Source organism: Corvus kubaryi, unplaced genomic scaffold (assembly GCF_017639235.1).
Source record: "Corvus kubaryi isolate FWS band 111438036 unplaced genomic scaffold, C.kubaryi_AGA036_p1.0 37391, whole genome shotgun sequence".
Lineage (NCBI taxonomy): Eukaryota > Metazoa > Chordata > Aves > Passeriformes > Corvidae > Corvus > Corvus kubaryi.
The window spans coordinates 11,503,043-11,518,370 of NW_024581130.1; the positions used below are offsets into that span (position 1 = coordinate 11,503,043).

Here is a 15,328-nt window from a genome sequence, read left to right on the forward strand (position 1 = left end):
TGTTCTTCAGCTTCAGAAAATGCAAACCAAGACTTACTTTGTCAAATGATGTTTTCTGCTCAGGTGCTGTGAAAGCAGCTTTCTGCTCTGGGGGCTGTGCTGCTGTGGTTTTCAGCTGAGCAGTAATAGCTTGAACCTGAGCCATCACAGTGTTGTCTATGACCGGTGACTGGGGCTTCTGAGGCTGTTGGAAGGTCTGCAGGATTTGCTGGAGCTACAGAAACGTAAGACAGTATTACGTGTACGTTCTCATATAAACACCAAGTATTGAAAGAGCTGTAGGAGATAGATTTTATGTCAATACAGGCTGTGGCAGGGGACGAACACACCAACAACCTGACTGAACCGTGGAGCATTTACACCAAGACCAAGAGTCCCTTTTTAAATACGCTGGTGGCAAAATTCAGTAGATCCCAACATTGCAGCGTTCAGGCCCTTCAACACTGCAAACATTTAAGTGGACTGAACAATAAAATTCCCCATTTTCTTCCAGATATTCCACCTGTGCTGGAAAACCCTGTTACTGCATCAATTCATAACCAATTATTTAGGAACATATAACTGAGTATCATCAAATATCAAAATTACTGGATGGAAGAATTTAAATACTTTAACTCCTACAAGTCTTCCACTGAAGACCTTAGGGAAGCTCTTCTGCTTCAAATCCAGGCTATCAATTCCACCATTTCCTCCCTCATTTCACACAGAGACTGGAGCTAAAGGGAATCCATAAGCAGGTTACCTGTTGTCCTTGTGTTGTCTGGAACAACTGGGCTACAGCTGCAAAGGCATCAGAACTGGGCAGCTGCGGCACGCTGGGCACTGAGTTCGCAGTCACTTGAGGGGGCTCCGAGGGAACCTTGGCCGGAGGGGGCGGCGAACCTGAGGGTTTCCCAGGAACACAGAAAGGGTTGCATGACTCCAGAACATTCCTCTTGCTCCTCACAGCAAGTGCCCGGCTGCAACCCCCTATTTAACCCAAAAGGACCTACTTACACCACCCCAGCTGCATATTCTGTTCATGCTGCTATGAACTGCTCTGGTCACTGCTCACACCTGCACTTGGGATGCACTAAGACAAAAAAGCTGGTCCCACACAGAATTTTAGCTCCCAGCTCCACATTTGTAGCTGTGCAGGTTTAGAAAAGCTCTCACTCAAACAGCATTAGCCAATGAGCTTCAATACCCTCAGTGTGGTGGTTCTGCTTCCACAGATCTGGGCTCATCCTTTCGCATGACTGATCCAAATCAACCATCTCATGGCTCATGGGAAAAGCAGCTGAGTTTCTCTCAGTATTTTCCACCAGTAACTGAACTTCTGCTGAGAAGTCTAGCAATAATTAAAGGTTTTTAAGGATTACTTCACAGGTAGTCTTCTTTGATAAAGTTTGTTCATGTGTCTCTTTTGCACGTGCACAAGCCACACCTGCAGCTGATGGATAAAGCCTCCCACCAGGAAAGTGGTATTTACTCATTTTTCCAGGAAAAGACTCCCATTTCCACTGAGCTTTGCAAAACTGAGATCACAATTTAAGACATACTATTAGTGTTCCCATTCTCTTTGCCTTACATTACAACACCTTTATTAATAAACATCTTGCCAGTACCACATAAATTAGCAATAATCCCATCAATTCCTACATACTGTAAGTAACTATTCTTTAGCAAATCTGTGTTAGTGGACATAATGAAGCTGTCCAAGGAGTGAGTTAAAAAAAGCTCCACAGATAGAAATATTTAGTTTGAAACACTAAGCAAACATGTTTGCCTTGCAATAGCAACTCCTTTAAAGCCATTCCTCTGTTTGCACTTCAAATAACTTCAGTGTTGACTGGCAGCAAAAGCACAGGCAAATGTGTTGAATAATACTTTCCCAGAAGTGAAATGCAACATAAAAATAAAGCAAAAAGGTATGTGTTGTTTTTAAATACAAAGTAACTCCCAAATTATTTCCTGTATATATTCAGAAGGATATCTGCTTGCTCAAGGGAGAAAATTTGCATTTCTCTCTGTCTTTATGGGATAAACAGACTCTACTTCACATAATGCATTAATGTATTTATTATTATTCATTAGCATATTTATTTCAGGGCCAAATGATCCCCTCTGGTGCATCTGAATAATTGCACTGAAAATCTCTGCAGAAGGCAGCCAGCCTGTTCACCCCCAGTGAGGAGAGAGAAAGCTGGACAGGCAGTGCCCCTCACCTGTCCCAAAATTCAATTGTACAGGCACCACTCTGCCCCCAGGCTTGGATGCCAAGGCATTCCCTGCCCCTGCCAGGTTTATAAAACCCTTAATGGGATACACTTCGCTGAACACAGCTGGAGATGATTTCACTGGTGCTGCTGTGCATCGCTGTTTTGCTGTCTCTCACCACACCTCACTCCCTCCATTCCCTTTTCCCAGTCCTACTCCATGAGCACAGTAAATAAGGAGGTTACCAAAGCTCAGTGTGGAACACGGAGTGCAGAGCCAAAAAGCAGCCCTCCGGAGAAAGAGGGAATTGTGGAATGCATATTCCCCGTAACCTCACTCCCAGCTTTTCTGTGGCACTAAATAGGTCAGTGCAGGCACTGTGGGCAGGCTGGCACTGCTGTGCTCTGCAGGTCAGTGCTTCTCAGCCAGCAGCCCGTGCAAAATCCCAGGCACAAGCGTTCTGTCTGAGAACCTGGACGTGAAACACCACTTCAAGACTTGCAGGGCTGCACACTGAGACGCTGACAGCTGCTGCTTTCAGCTACTAACTTGACTCAAAGGAAGATGAAGCTCTTTAATACCCAAGATCCCACCTACTTACCTGGATTCTGGCATTAAAAAATAACATCAGAATTATAAAATTCAGAAATGACATAAAAATATTTCACAGCAAAAGAAGAACATAGTATCTAAGAGGGGACACTGAAGTCACCTGTAAGTGTGCACATACATATGTACACATGCATATACACGATAAACATTTCAGGTATTTCCCAAGTCAGTATTCGCATGCCGATAATTTCTGAAGTACAGTATCAGCATTTATTTAAAATGAGTTTGGCTGCCCATTGTGACAAAGCTGAATTTATTGCTATGTCACTGCTGGAACTAAGAGCAGGCACTTGGTGCTGAAAGAAACAAGCTATTGCCACTTGCCCTTTGAGAGCAGAAGGTAAAATGTCATTCCTACCTTCATTGTTAGTAGCATTCTCTGCCATGGGTGCAGTGGCACTAGTTCCTGCTGCCATATCCAAGAGAGGTTGAATTATTTCAATTTTGAATACTCCATTTTTCTGCCAAAGGTTCAGGACACGAACTATTTTACTCTGTTGAAACAAAAGGAAGCACCAATGCTGAATGCAGCTTCCTTAAGTCACCATTTTATCTTCTGTATGCAGAGAAGGTTTGAACAGCACATGACACAATCACACCAATTTAACAAACCCTGTGTCATGACAGAGGCCAGCAACACCTTCGAACTGGCAAAAATAAAAACTGCTGACTTACTTCCCTGCCCAAGCAATCTGTGACATTTCCCTAAAACTATTCTGGCCAGTCAGAAATGCAGGTGTGATGTACAATCCAGGACATCATTTCAGCCCCGTGTCTTCACAGATGGTCACAAAGGGATGAAACAACCAACCCATGTGACCAAAAAGAGAAAATGAAGATGAGCTGGAAAGCCTTCATGAAGAGGGACAATTAGACCAGAAAATGCTACCACAACACTCTGCAGTCAGATTGAGGGATCCTCGCTTGGTATTACTCCTAACCCAATCAATTCTGTGTTGAGGCCAGAAACTGCATCTCCATCATTATCCAAAAGATGAGGAAAGCAAGTGAGAAACATCCTCACTGATCACTGCAGAAAGATTAATTTAGAATCTCTGATTGTCAGCTGTTATTTTAAGCTCATTTCTTTTTTTTGACATGAAGAACAATGCAGCTTCCAGGAACAAGCTGGAAATCGGCCTTTCCTTCTTTAGCCCAGCATTAAAACAAAAATGTCTCAGTAGTTGTGCTGCTTCAGCTGGAACATGCAAGAAGGTAGAAGTCAGAACACACGTTGTATTGCTGTCCTTTTTGCAGACTTAGTCACTCACTTGCACATACATAAGCTTTAAGTACCTTTTACTTCAAGTGAATTGATTCTGTTCTTTCACTGTGACTCAGTTATATACACCCCTGTAAATCCACCTCTACCTGAATGATTAAAGAATTTTACAAAATGTTTGCTAAAATAACATCAATTGCAGAGAAACCTGAAATGCCTATTTTTAAGGAACATTTTGGTCTGAAAAACAGTTAACTTTAAAACAGCAGCATTTTCTTGCTCTGGGTATTCTATCTCTCCAGAAGACTTGAAAATTACACAAAGGCCAAAAAATGGGCAAATGCAATACTCTTGTTTTCAGTCACACGTTAATTTCACAGAAAGGCTGTTTAAAAAAAAAAAAAGTTAAGAGTTATCCCCTTCAGATACTACCCACACTTGCTGTGTATGTGCAGATCAGGGTTTTTTTGTTTAGGAACTGGACATTCATTAAAACAAGCATGTTATAAATAATAATATTCCCTGTATCAAGTAGTGCCATGAAGGAGATGGACAGTCTCATTCGTTTAGATGAACAAAATGCTAACACAGAAACAGGAAGGAGAAGGGACTACTCTGTTTCACAGGCTATCAACCCAGGAGCTCCAGAATATCAGATTCAATGCCTGAAGGTCTAAATGTTCCACATTAGAAAAACTACAGAGCATCCAAGCCTTTCAAAAGCTTATTTAGAGAGTTATGGAGGAAGTTGGGTAGAAAAGGAGTATTTCACTCTTATAAAGAAAAAAGGAGCAGGTGATTTTCTGGAAACCAATTGGCAACTTCTAAAACACACGGATCTTGGGAGTCTCAAAACTGTTCTGACAGAGGTCACATAAACCATCTTCTCTGGACCATCAGAAATTCACACCACTTTCTGAGCCTCTGTTCTATCAACAAGTACAGCAGAACTAAGAAAAATGAGGCCTTAGACCAGCCCTGACAGTGAAGAGCACCAATGAAATTCGAGTATGGGATTGGGAAAGACCAAAGAAATCAACATGATGATTTTCTAAGAAAACATTTGTGAGCAGAACATGATGATTTTCTTAGAAAACATTTCTGAGCAGGACAGCCACTGCCTACAAAATCAAAGCTTCTCCTGCAACACTTTCTTCTTGTGGCAGACACCGCCTTCCAGAGGAAGCTTTCCTGAAGGAGCGTCAAGAAGAAAAACTTTTGGCACAGTAATACACACTGCTGAAGTGTCTGCACGGGCAAAACAAAACTGATGAGGTCAGACAAAATACATCTTTGAACTTGAACTTGCATTTAACTATTGCCTTTGATAATCCTTCTCAGCAACAGTCACTACCAGGGTCAGAGAGAATCCCCAAATCACCGTCACAGGAGTGCAAGCACCAAGGAGGCACCACATCAATGCACAGCAACACTCGAGACGTGCTTGTCCTACCTTGTCTTCAGATGGACACAGATACAGATACTGGAATGTGGCAGTAATATTTTTAGAGAATCTTGGCCCGAAAACATCCTTGTCTGTTCCGAACTGGTGCCGAGACTGCCGAACAATGGAGTCGATGACATACAAGCCCGGGACTTTGTACTCCGGCTTGCACTGCAAACAGCACGGGAATTCTGCGTTAGGCAGGGACACCGCAAGGTAACATCCCCCTCAGAGCCTCACAGGAAATCTGCTCTCAGGCTGAAACACAGCTCTGCATTCCAGCCTGTTGTTCTTCATGCCCAGGCAAGCATGAACACTGCATTCTCTGGAAATACGTATTGTCTTAGTGACAACCAATCTGAAGTTCAGCACCTCCAGGTTCCTCCCCAGCTGCTGCATAGGGAAGATGGGAAATCTCACAATTTACTTCTTTCCCCCGCTCCTAATGTATTATGGAAAACCACATATGGAGATTATATGGACAAAGTGATACCAAAAAGTGTGAAATCCTAACAAACCAGGATTTCCTCCTTCAATCCCTAAGTAACAGAAGCCTTTGTGGTTATTTACTAGCATTATTAGTAATATCTAGTAAAGCACGCAGATCCCTTTATCAATAAATCTACTTGGGTTTTTTTATTCCTTTTTACCTTTTTGATAAATTTCTCCACAATCTGGACAACATGCTTGTAGAGCTGGAAAATAAATATATCCATTAATTTACCATCTACTCAGCAGCAGCACATCATTTTAGAAGCATTTTAACTCTTTGTGCTTACTAACATTTCAGAAAGGCAACAGAACATTGCAGTCACATTCTAAAAAGCAGGATGTTCCCAAACTTGAGTTAGTCAGGCATGGAGAAAAATATTCCATGCAGGAAACCCAGACCCAAGGCAGAAGTGTGTCAGTGTGCACGCAAGGCACAGAGCTTGTCAAGTATTAACGATTCACTTTCTATGCAATCCACCCTGGTTTCACATGTTAAGGTGCAGCTGCATCCTGCAATATTTAGTGTTATCACACAAAAATCACAACACTCTAGTGGGTGTAGCATGAAAAAGCAACGACTCAAAAAAATCAAGCTGGCATTTTGCTCCTAGTCCAAAACCAAGGGATGATATTCACCACCCACTTGTTTCTAGACAACAGCCTTAACAGCAACTAGAATAAACCATCCCCGAAGCTGAGATTGGGAAATCCTGAGTATTTACTTACAAGTGAAATAATAAAACATTGCTGCTCTTACAGTTTCATCTCTGTTTTGTTGTACTTTACCTTAATAGCTTTAATGGCAGCTTTTGTGATGAGAATCATCTTTGCTCGGGAAATAGGAGGTTTCATCTCCATCAGTGAGAAGAGCTAAACAGAGAAAACAAACGTTAAAAATGTATTGTGAAGTTCTGCAATTAAGCAAAGACAACATTTCAGGTGGGTGACTTGATTACTGCCATCCCACACTCTGTATGGCCTGGGAGAACTGGATGTTTTACAAAACCAACAGAAACCAGCATTTACCAGGTTATTGCTAAAAAGAACTGCTCCAGCTGCTCTGGAGACTTGGCTGCCTTACCCTCCAAAGGGCACCCAAGGGAAAAGTTCACTCCTCAAGGACAACATTTGCAGAAGTTATAGATATTATATTAAGTTTATAGAGGGGTATATGAAGTATACAGAAGTTATGTGTCATCTTTATAGGAGACATTGGCCATAACTGAAAATAAGTACTAGCTCCACGTTTCAGAAACTGAGGGAAACCAGAACTGGCCCACAGAGCTGGGGAAGGGCTGAACACAGAAAGCTGAGGACACACACATAATTGTTTTTATCTTGAAATATTCCTCACAAATCACAGGAAAAAATTGGTTTGTGTTACATGATTTCATTTTCATCTTTACCATAAAGAAAAATGTGAGCCCTGAACACTAGTAAAAAATGTCATCAATTATTTGCCACAAAGCAAAGTAAGAGAATCAAAGTGTCTTCATTTGTCAGTGTAATGGAAAGTAAGATGTCATTTAAGGATTTCGCTCTTATTTTTCTAATTAATTTAAAGTTCCAAGATACTGGTGAAGTGACCAACTTACACAGATTATCCACTGTCTCAGTTAAGGGGGGAAAAATAAAATTGGCCAAATACTCAAGGACAAGGGAAGTGCTAACAGGGCTTTCAGCTGTACAAAAGGAAGCCTTACACCCAGAAAACACAAAGAGTAGGAAACAAGGTATTTATTTTCTTAATTTGATTCCTATTCCAGGAGCTAGGAAAGAAGAAAAACTGTCCTTCCAGACAGTGACAGCCAGATGCCTTTTCCAACACCCAACACAAGATCATGACTTTTCCTTATTCATCCCCACAAAAGGCAAGTTCTCGTGCCAGAATGTTGGGGTTTTAAAGCCATTTCAGCTGTAAGAGATACTTCAGCTAACATCACTGCTTGCTGAGAAACCACAGTATGGACAAATAAAAACTGCCAGATAAAAGACAGAAGGAGAAAGGGGTCTGTGAGCTGATGCTTTAAAAAAAGTCTCGTTTTCAATTTTGACTTAATTGCTTCAGAATAAGTGCAGAGACTCTTGATGAACAAAGTGAATGCTATTATTAAAACTCAGGAAAATCTGTTTTAAGAGGTAGCGAAGGGGGAAAAAAATCCAAACCCCAACACCCACAAACAAACCACCAGAAGGCTCAAAAACTGAGAGGGAGAAGGAAGAAAAGGAGCCTGCAGTAAGACAGGCACTCCATATCCCTTCCTTTACACACGAAGAAGCAAGTGGTCCTCCAGGAAAGGATCCAGTCCCATAGAACAGGAACAAAGGAGCTGGCATAAAAGCATCGCTTTGGCATTTGTATTTCAGGGACATAAGAAGAGACCCCAAGGAAATTGGGAGAGCTCAGAGCAGGGCCCAAGGGAACAAGAAACAAGTGCAGCAAAAAAAATAAAAAGAAGTGTCTTAAAAGTATCCCAAGCAGGACATTGCAACTGGGGGAAACATGGCAAAAATAAAAATCCAAGGAGAAATAAACTGCCAGGGAGAACGAAGGCACGTATCCACGAGTGTGCGTATCTATCTGTCTATCTGCTCTCTTTTCACCCCCGCCACCATCTCTTGGAATTCTACCTCGGAACTTTACTCCTTTTTTTTTAATTACCTAAGACCTTAGAACACCAAATGACTATTCATAGCCAATTTTTATGTAATTCTCGGTACCAGTTACATGTGTCAACACCACGTTTTAGAGATGGGTACAGCTAAAATTTAGCTCCCTTCCTAGTTCCTCGTGGCTTCTCCCTGTCGGAAGCGGGAGCTGCTCAGAAGACACCTGGGTACTTCCACTTGCATTCATTCAATCACACTTGGATCTTCTTTCACACCCATTTCCCAAACCAATAAACAAAAAAAGCCACCCAGCCCCTATTTTCAGAGGGCTATTTCACAATAATACATCCAGTTACTCAAAGGACACCACGATCAGCTCAAGGAACAACTTGGACACAAAAAACTTACACTCTATTTACAAAAAAAAGTGATGACTGTAACAAAAGGCAAAGAAAATTTACGCCTTGAGAGGTTTCCAAAGTCCTGCCTCACAACAGGAGCCCGTCCCTGGAATGCTCTGACCTGCTAGAAATGACTTTCTGCTTTTACTGACCCTAACTGCATGTTTACAGGATGTTGATACCAAAGAAGTGAAGGTATTCAAGAGCCCATTACACTCAAGCCACAACACAAAATAAGAATTTAAGAGTATTTCTGGGTGCTTTTCCCAGCAGGACAGAAGCACACAGTAAAGTATCTTTTATAAAGCCAGGGATGCAAGACAGAAAATTCACCTGCTCAATTTCAGGCTAATAAATGCTATTAAATAACAAAGACGAGCCACTTATTAACCCATGGCAGGACAGCAAGAGGGAGACCAAGCACAGAGTGACTGTCCCCAAACGTAAACTCAGTGCGAAGCACAGAAGTTCCACAGAGAACACATGAGTGGCAGGGGTGAACACAGATGACTTCCAGCTCCCACTGTGCCCCTGTTCCAGCCCAGGAGCCCCGGGAGGTGCAGGAGGAGCAGGTAATGGCACAAGGAACAGGGTGGTGATGGCCTTTACTTCTTGGTCCTTTGAGCAGCAAATTATTAATTTCTCTCATTCTATAATTAATGCCCTTTGATGGTTTAGTTTACAAGGAACCCTGAGAACCAGGGGGTTTTGAAGTAAAGGGGAGAACTGCTACTTTAAAATCTACCAAGCTTGATGCATGATCTTAAGTCTATCTGTTTTATGTGTGAGATAACACAGTGAAAATACCTTTTAGGACTTGAACTGACTTCCTTGGCTTTGCTCTCTTGCTCAAGTGTCTCTGCCATAAAAAGGTGTCTGTATTTACAAATAAAGAGCTATGGGCCCGTTTTATACACTCACTAAATATACCCCAGAGCACAGCAGCTGCACAGAGAGGAGCACGAGCTACTGAACCAGACAGTGGTTAGTGATTAGTGGATATCAAGCACCCAGGTCATTGTCAGGACATCTCATTCAACCTCCCCTTCTCCAATTTCCAGAGCAGTCAAACATGCCCTCAACCATTCCAACATGCCTTAGGTGTCCAACAACACTTCCCAAAGCAAGCTCCGTGCACAGTCAGTACTCCGTACATTCATTCACTGTCTTTTGGAATGTATTTTATTCATGCATTTAGAAACCACCCGACCCAGCCAACCACCAGTGACCTACAGACGTAACTGCAGTTACTTGTTCCTGTACAGAAACAAAGGGACGATGGAAGCCATGACCAACAAGCACAGATATTACACTGCTTTGTTAACAAAACACCTCTATTGTTAATGCATGACCAGATCGCTAAAAGGAATTCTGTCAGCCCTACACATTTTCCTTCCCCTATAAAAGTCACTGCTTCCTTTCCTCTGCAGGTCCCTGTTCTTCCTTAAGGGAAGGAGAAGGATCTGTTGCTAAGCCGTATCTCAGAGGATCAACGCAAGTTTTAAATGCTTGACCACCAGCTGTGAAGCACAGCAAGTATTAGGTGTTGCTGAAGGTAAGAGATCACCGTAACATCCATAGCTGTCAGGCTGCATTCTTGGGAAAATGAAGTGAGATTTGAATTTGACCACATATGACCCCCAGGCAATGAAGCTCAATAGCACTTCATCAACTAAGCTACTTCTGTGGCCTAGAAAGACCATTCACAAATCCTGAATCACTGGGGAGAAACATCTTCACAAAAGATACTCATATGAAAATGACATCATGCAAGTGCACAGAATAGAGTTTTGTTTTCTACTCATGTGTTCTGGGAAGTCAGCTTTCAGGATCAGTGCAGGGTTTTTTTGTCCAGCACATCTCCTGGAAAGCCGTGTGTCTCACTATTTCTCTTACCAGGAATCTCTGCCAGAATGTCACAGCTCCCAGTAGTCCTGGAAACAAACTCAGGCCAGATGCAAGAGACTCCAGCCAGATGCTGGTAGTTGTACCCTTGCTCCTTTTCCTTGCACATGGAGACTCGTTGGAGATCCTGAGCTCCAGTAACTGCTGGAGAACCAATGGGAAGGATAACCTGCTAACCTCTATTTATAGCACCTCAGGATGGAGGGGAAGGTTGTCACAAAACAGGCAAAATAAAATCTTGCCATTGCCAGAAAACAGCCACACTGGATCCAAACTCCAACTGTCCATTGCCCAGAGGATGGGCAAACAGCACAGAAGGAATGTGAAGCTCCAGCTTTAAATAAACAGCCCCCAGGACCTCCCATCTGTTTGTCTCTAGGCACGTTTAGGTGGGGTATCAATTGTTTCAGGAGTACACATAAACTACTATCAACCTGAGACACAGGACTAAGTGAATAATACGCATTACTCAATACAAATAAAAGATTACAAAACAGGAAAGTTGACTTTATTCTACTTCCAGCAGCAAGATTGTGAAAAAAAAAATCTTTATTTTTAACTTTTATAACCAGTAAACTATGCCTCAAGTTTTCCAGATGAAAGAAAAGGACATCCATCCCCTAAACTAAAACATGCCAAGGATTTATATGGCAGATGTGTGGGTTTGGTGGGGGTTTTTTGTTTGCTTGTGTTTTGGAGGTGTGATTTCTAAATTTTTTTTTTTTTAAGAAAAATGTTTGCTTGTTTTCTTAAAAACATTAAAAGATCTGTCCCATCACCCAGTTACCTTCTGTGATTTATTTATACTGTACCATTACTGTAACCTAACAGCACATGAATTCTCACTCGTGAAAGTAAACTCCTCAGAGAAAACATGCTACACTACAGACCGGTCAAATCCCACCTATTCAGCTGGCAGCACCTGCTCAAACTACAGCTGGATTTTAAAAAAGCAGCCAACACAAACCCCCTGCTTGCTCCTGGAGAAACACGAGCATTTGGACGAGGACATTTATTGGCAAAGTTGCATTCAAAATGCAGGTCCAAAGAACATGACTGGGAATGACACCACAATCCAACACCACGGAATTACGCAACCCAGGAGTTCCCACCCCTTCCCAGAGCCAAACTCACTTCTGTCCCCCCCCAGGCCCTTCTGTCCAAGAGGGGACACCAACCCCACAGCTTAGAGGACACCTGTTTTACAGCCATGCTTTGGACTTGGGTCTCCCATCACCCGAGAAATCGCAAACACTAAACCCACCCAAAAAACCCCAAATGATGGGACCACCTGATGGAGAGAGTGGCAAAGAGCTGGCAGGTGCCACCTCCAGGGAAGCAAAGCCAGAAGGGAATCACCGCTAGCACACGTGGGAAGCGCAGTACCAAACTGCAGCTGGAGCTGCCATGGTAAAACTGCAATTCCCTGGCTACAGTGGCATTGTACAGCAAGCAAGTGCAGGAATCCCGGGCCTCTAGGGTATTCTGTGGCTGTCCCCATCTTCACAACTGAAGCTGCTTCCCTCCCAATAAAAGAATTAACTCCTCAGTGACCTGGGAGTGGCACCTCTGAAGGCTTCACAGCGCAGAGCTGTACAGACAAATGAGCCCTCCCAGGCTGAGCAGCCCGTGCAATCCCCACCACTCTGGGAACAACACCCAGACCTTTGGTACAACTGCTCTCTCACTGAGAAGGCCCAGAAATGAACAATACCTGCCTGTAAATCTGACCCTCCCCACGCTGCATTTCAGCCTGCACCACTTTGCATGCGCAGCTCCAGGCAACACATGCGGAAGAGGGAAGGAATCGGTGTGAGAACTGGACTTTATGTCCTGCACAACACCACAAACACAGCTCCTGAGAGGGACCAGGGCAAGAACCAAACAGCCCCTGAAGTTATTCATGTGCTGCTTTGCACACCAGCAGCTCTACAGAAGCACTCAGGCATACAAAGGACTGCAGAACAGCGATTTTAGCAAGTACAGTTTTCTCCCCCAGAATTGAGATCCAACTGAAACCCAGTGCTTTGCTCTTCCAGCAGCCAGACAGCAGGATTTCACCCAGTATTTCTAACTGCATCAAAGCAAAGCATCCCACCATTCCTGCATGGGAGAGGAAGAGGTACGGATCAAAACATGCCCGTTTCCAAGACACGGATTAGTCATGGGATCCCAAGAAACACCACTTTTTCTCTGCAGTCACCATTCAGCAAAAGCAGTGAGGTTCTTGTTTGAGAAGCACTGGGCACTTGCCTGTACCATTCAGGTTTGTCAGGCAGCCATGCTCTGCCAGGACCATGGTTCATATTTAGGCAGGTCATTAAGAAAATTGTTGCTCCCTCTTTACATCAACACTGAAAATGGCACACGTGTGCTGTTTTAATTTTTTTGGGAAGGTGGATTTGCACCCTGCCATACCACTGGTTCAGAGCTGCACAAAACCCCCAAAACACAGGCAAATAAACGAACCATTAACAGGAAGTGCCTGCTATTCACTTTTCCCTTTGTACTTGCACAGTTTTGGTAAGGACAAGGGCATTCTCAGGTGCATGTATGACAAGCCCCTGCAGAGAGTGAACCTTACACAGCCTGAGTCCATCACACGGAGCAGCTGCCATTTCTCCTGTTTCTGTTCAACAGGCAGGCACAGCCACCCAGCCTTCAACACGAATCTGGGAACAGGCTCTGGCTCAGCTCTAAGTGACTTTCTGTCCATGGAGGGTCTGCAAAGACACACTGCCCAACTGAGGCAGAAATATAACTAACAGTAATTAATAATCATATTGAAGTCACGTGTCAAAACCTTTATACAGCAGAAGCCGAACTGATTTGCTGTACATTACGCAAAAAACAACCACAGTCCGCTTTGCTTCCAACTCCTCTCAGCACACTAAAAAATAAAAAAAAAAATAAAAAAATAAAAAAAAAACAAAAAACAAACCCTATCAGAAGAAGACAGGGAGGGACCTTCTGCGTGGTACGAAAGGCGAGTAAACGCTTTCCAACCTGTCCCGTCCCAGAACTGGGATCGATCCCTGAGTCCCAACCCAGGCGCCGTTCCCATCCAGGGATGAGCCCCCTCCCAGCTCTCCTTCCCTCTGCAGCCTCTGCCCGCGCCGCCGCCTCGCACCGCGGCTCTCTCGCCAAGCCACTGCCGGGAAACGCAAGTCCCGAAACGCGGCTTCCCCAGCTCCCGAACAACACCACCCACGGCCGGGGGCGCCGCGTGACAGCGAGCCCGGCTGGGAACCCCTGGAAACATGGATCCGGCCCAGGATTCCGGGATCCCGCTCTCCGGAGGCGCCAGGAGGAAACCAAGGGGGGCAGCGAGAGAACGGAGGCTGCCGGGGAGGCCCAAAGAACCCTTCAACGCCTCCCGCCCGCGCAGGCCCGACCCGGCCCGCGCGGGGCCTCGCGGAGCGGCCGCTGAACGGCCCGGCCCCGCTCGCCTCCATTTTCCCCTGGAGTACCGCTCTCCGGGCGGCGGCAAGCCCGGGCCGGGCGCTCTCCGCGTAGGCCGCAGGCGGCGGGAGCAGTCCCGGCCGGAAGCGCGGGGAGAGGGGAGACGCGATGGCGGCCGCCGTGTGTCCCCCCCCCGCCGCGGCCCGCGCTTCGTCGCCCGCCCCCCGGCTCCCACCTCTTGGTTGAAGGCGTTCACGGCCTCCATGTCGGCGCTGGCGGCGGGAGGCGGCGGGAAGGCGGCGGGCGGGGCGGGCAGGCGGCGCGGCAGGGCCGGTCGGTGCCCTCAGGGCGCGGCCATGATGGCGGCGGCCATGGCGGGGCTCGCGGGCAGCGCGCGGCCCGGGCCGACCGCGCGACGGGCGGGGGGGGGAACGCGGTGCACGCCGGGATCGCCCGGGCCTCCTCCCGGCCCACGCGAGAGGTTGGGGAGGAGGGATGGCGAGCACCACGTGATCGCTCCGCGCGCGCGCCAGCGCCATGCCAGCGCCACCCCCGCCGCCGGGGCGAGAATGGCGGCACCGGCAAAGTTCGTGCGCTCAGCCGCTGCCACTGCCCCAAACCCCTGGCAGGGTACCGCTGTCCCGACACGCCACAGAAGCGCCGCGTTTCGGCCCCTCAGAGCAGGCCTCAGCTGCTGTGGTGCGGCTGGGCTCGGCTGGGTTTGGCTCCCTTCGGCTGGGCTCGGCTCGGCTCGGCTCGTCTGGGCTGGAATGTGTTCAGCTGAGCTCGTTTGGGCTCGTCTGAGCTCGACTGGGTTCAGCTGGGTCCGGCTGAGCTGGGCTCGGCTCGGTTCGTCTGAGCTCATGAGTTCGGCCCATCTGGGTTTGGTTCGGCTGGGCTCGTCTAGGTTCGGCTGACTTCGGTTCGGTTCAGCTGAACCCGGCCAGATTCGGCTCGGTTCGGCTGAACTCGGGGACGCTCACTGCGCTCGGCCCGGTTCGGCCGAACTCGGCAACGCTCCGTCGGCTCGGCGGCGCCGGC

At 45.9% G+C, this 15,328-nt stretch overlaps 1 protein-coding gene across 2 annotated transcripts in view; it reads right to left on the bottom strand.

Annotated features, from left to right (window-relative positions):
• The window catches only part of SCAF4 (SR-related CTD associated factor 4), a 31,005-nt gene extending 16,365 nt beyond the window's left edge, over positions 1-14,640 (bottom strand). The window contains exons 1-7 of one of the 2 annotated variants that reach the window (XM_042037996.1): positions 14,523-14,640; positions 6,756-6,839; positions 6,128-6,172; positions 5,487-5,648; positions 3,170-3,305; positions 743-882; positions 38-214 (exon numbers count right to left, since the gene is read on the bottom strand). In XM_042037996.1, coding sequence (XP_041893930.1) covers positions 38-214; positions 743-882; positions 3,170-3,305; positions 5,487-5,648; positions 6,128-6,172; positions 6,756-6,839; positions 14,523-14,552 — 774 coding nt within the window. In that variant the 5' untranslated portion in view covers positions 14,553-14,640. The remainder of the gene's footprint in view (positions 1-37; positions 215-742; positions 883-3,169; positions 3,306-5,486; positions 5,649-6,127; positions 6,173-6,755; positions 6,840-14,522) is intronic. The other variant, XM_042037997.1, reaches the window with a different exon arrangement.
• Positions 14,641-15,328: the final 688 nt, after the last annotated feature.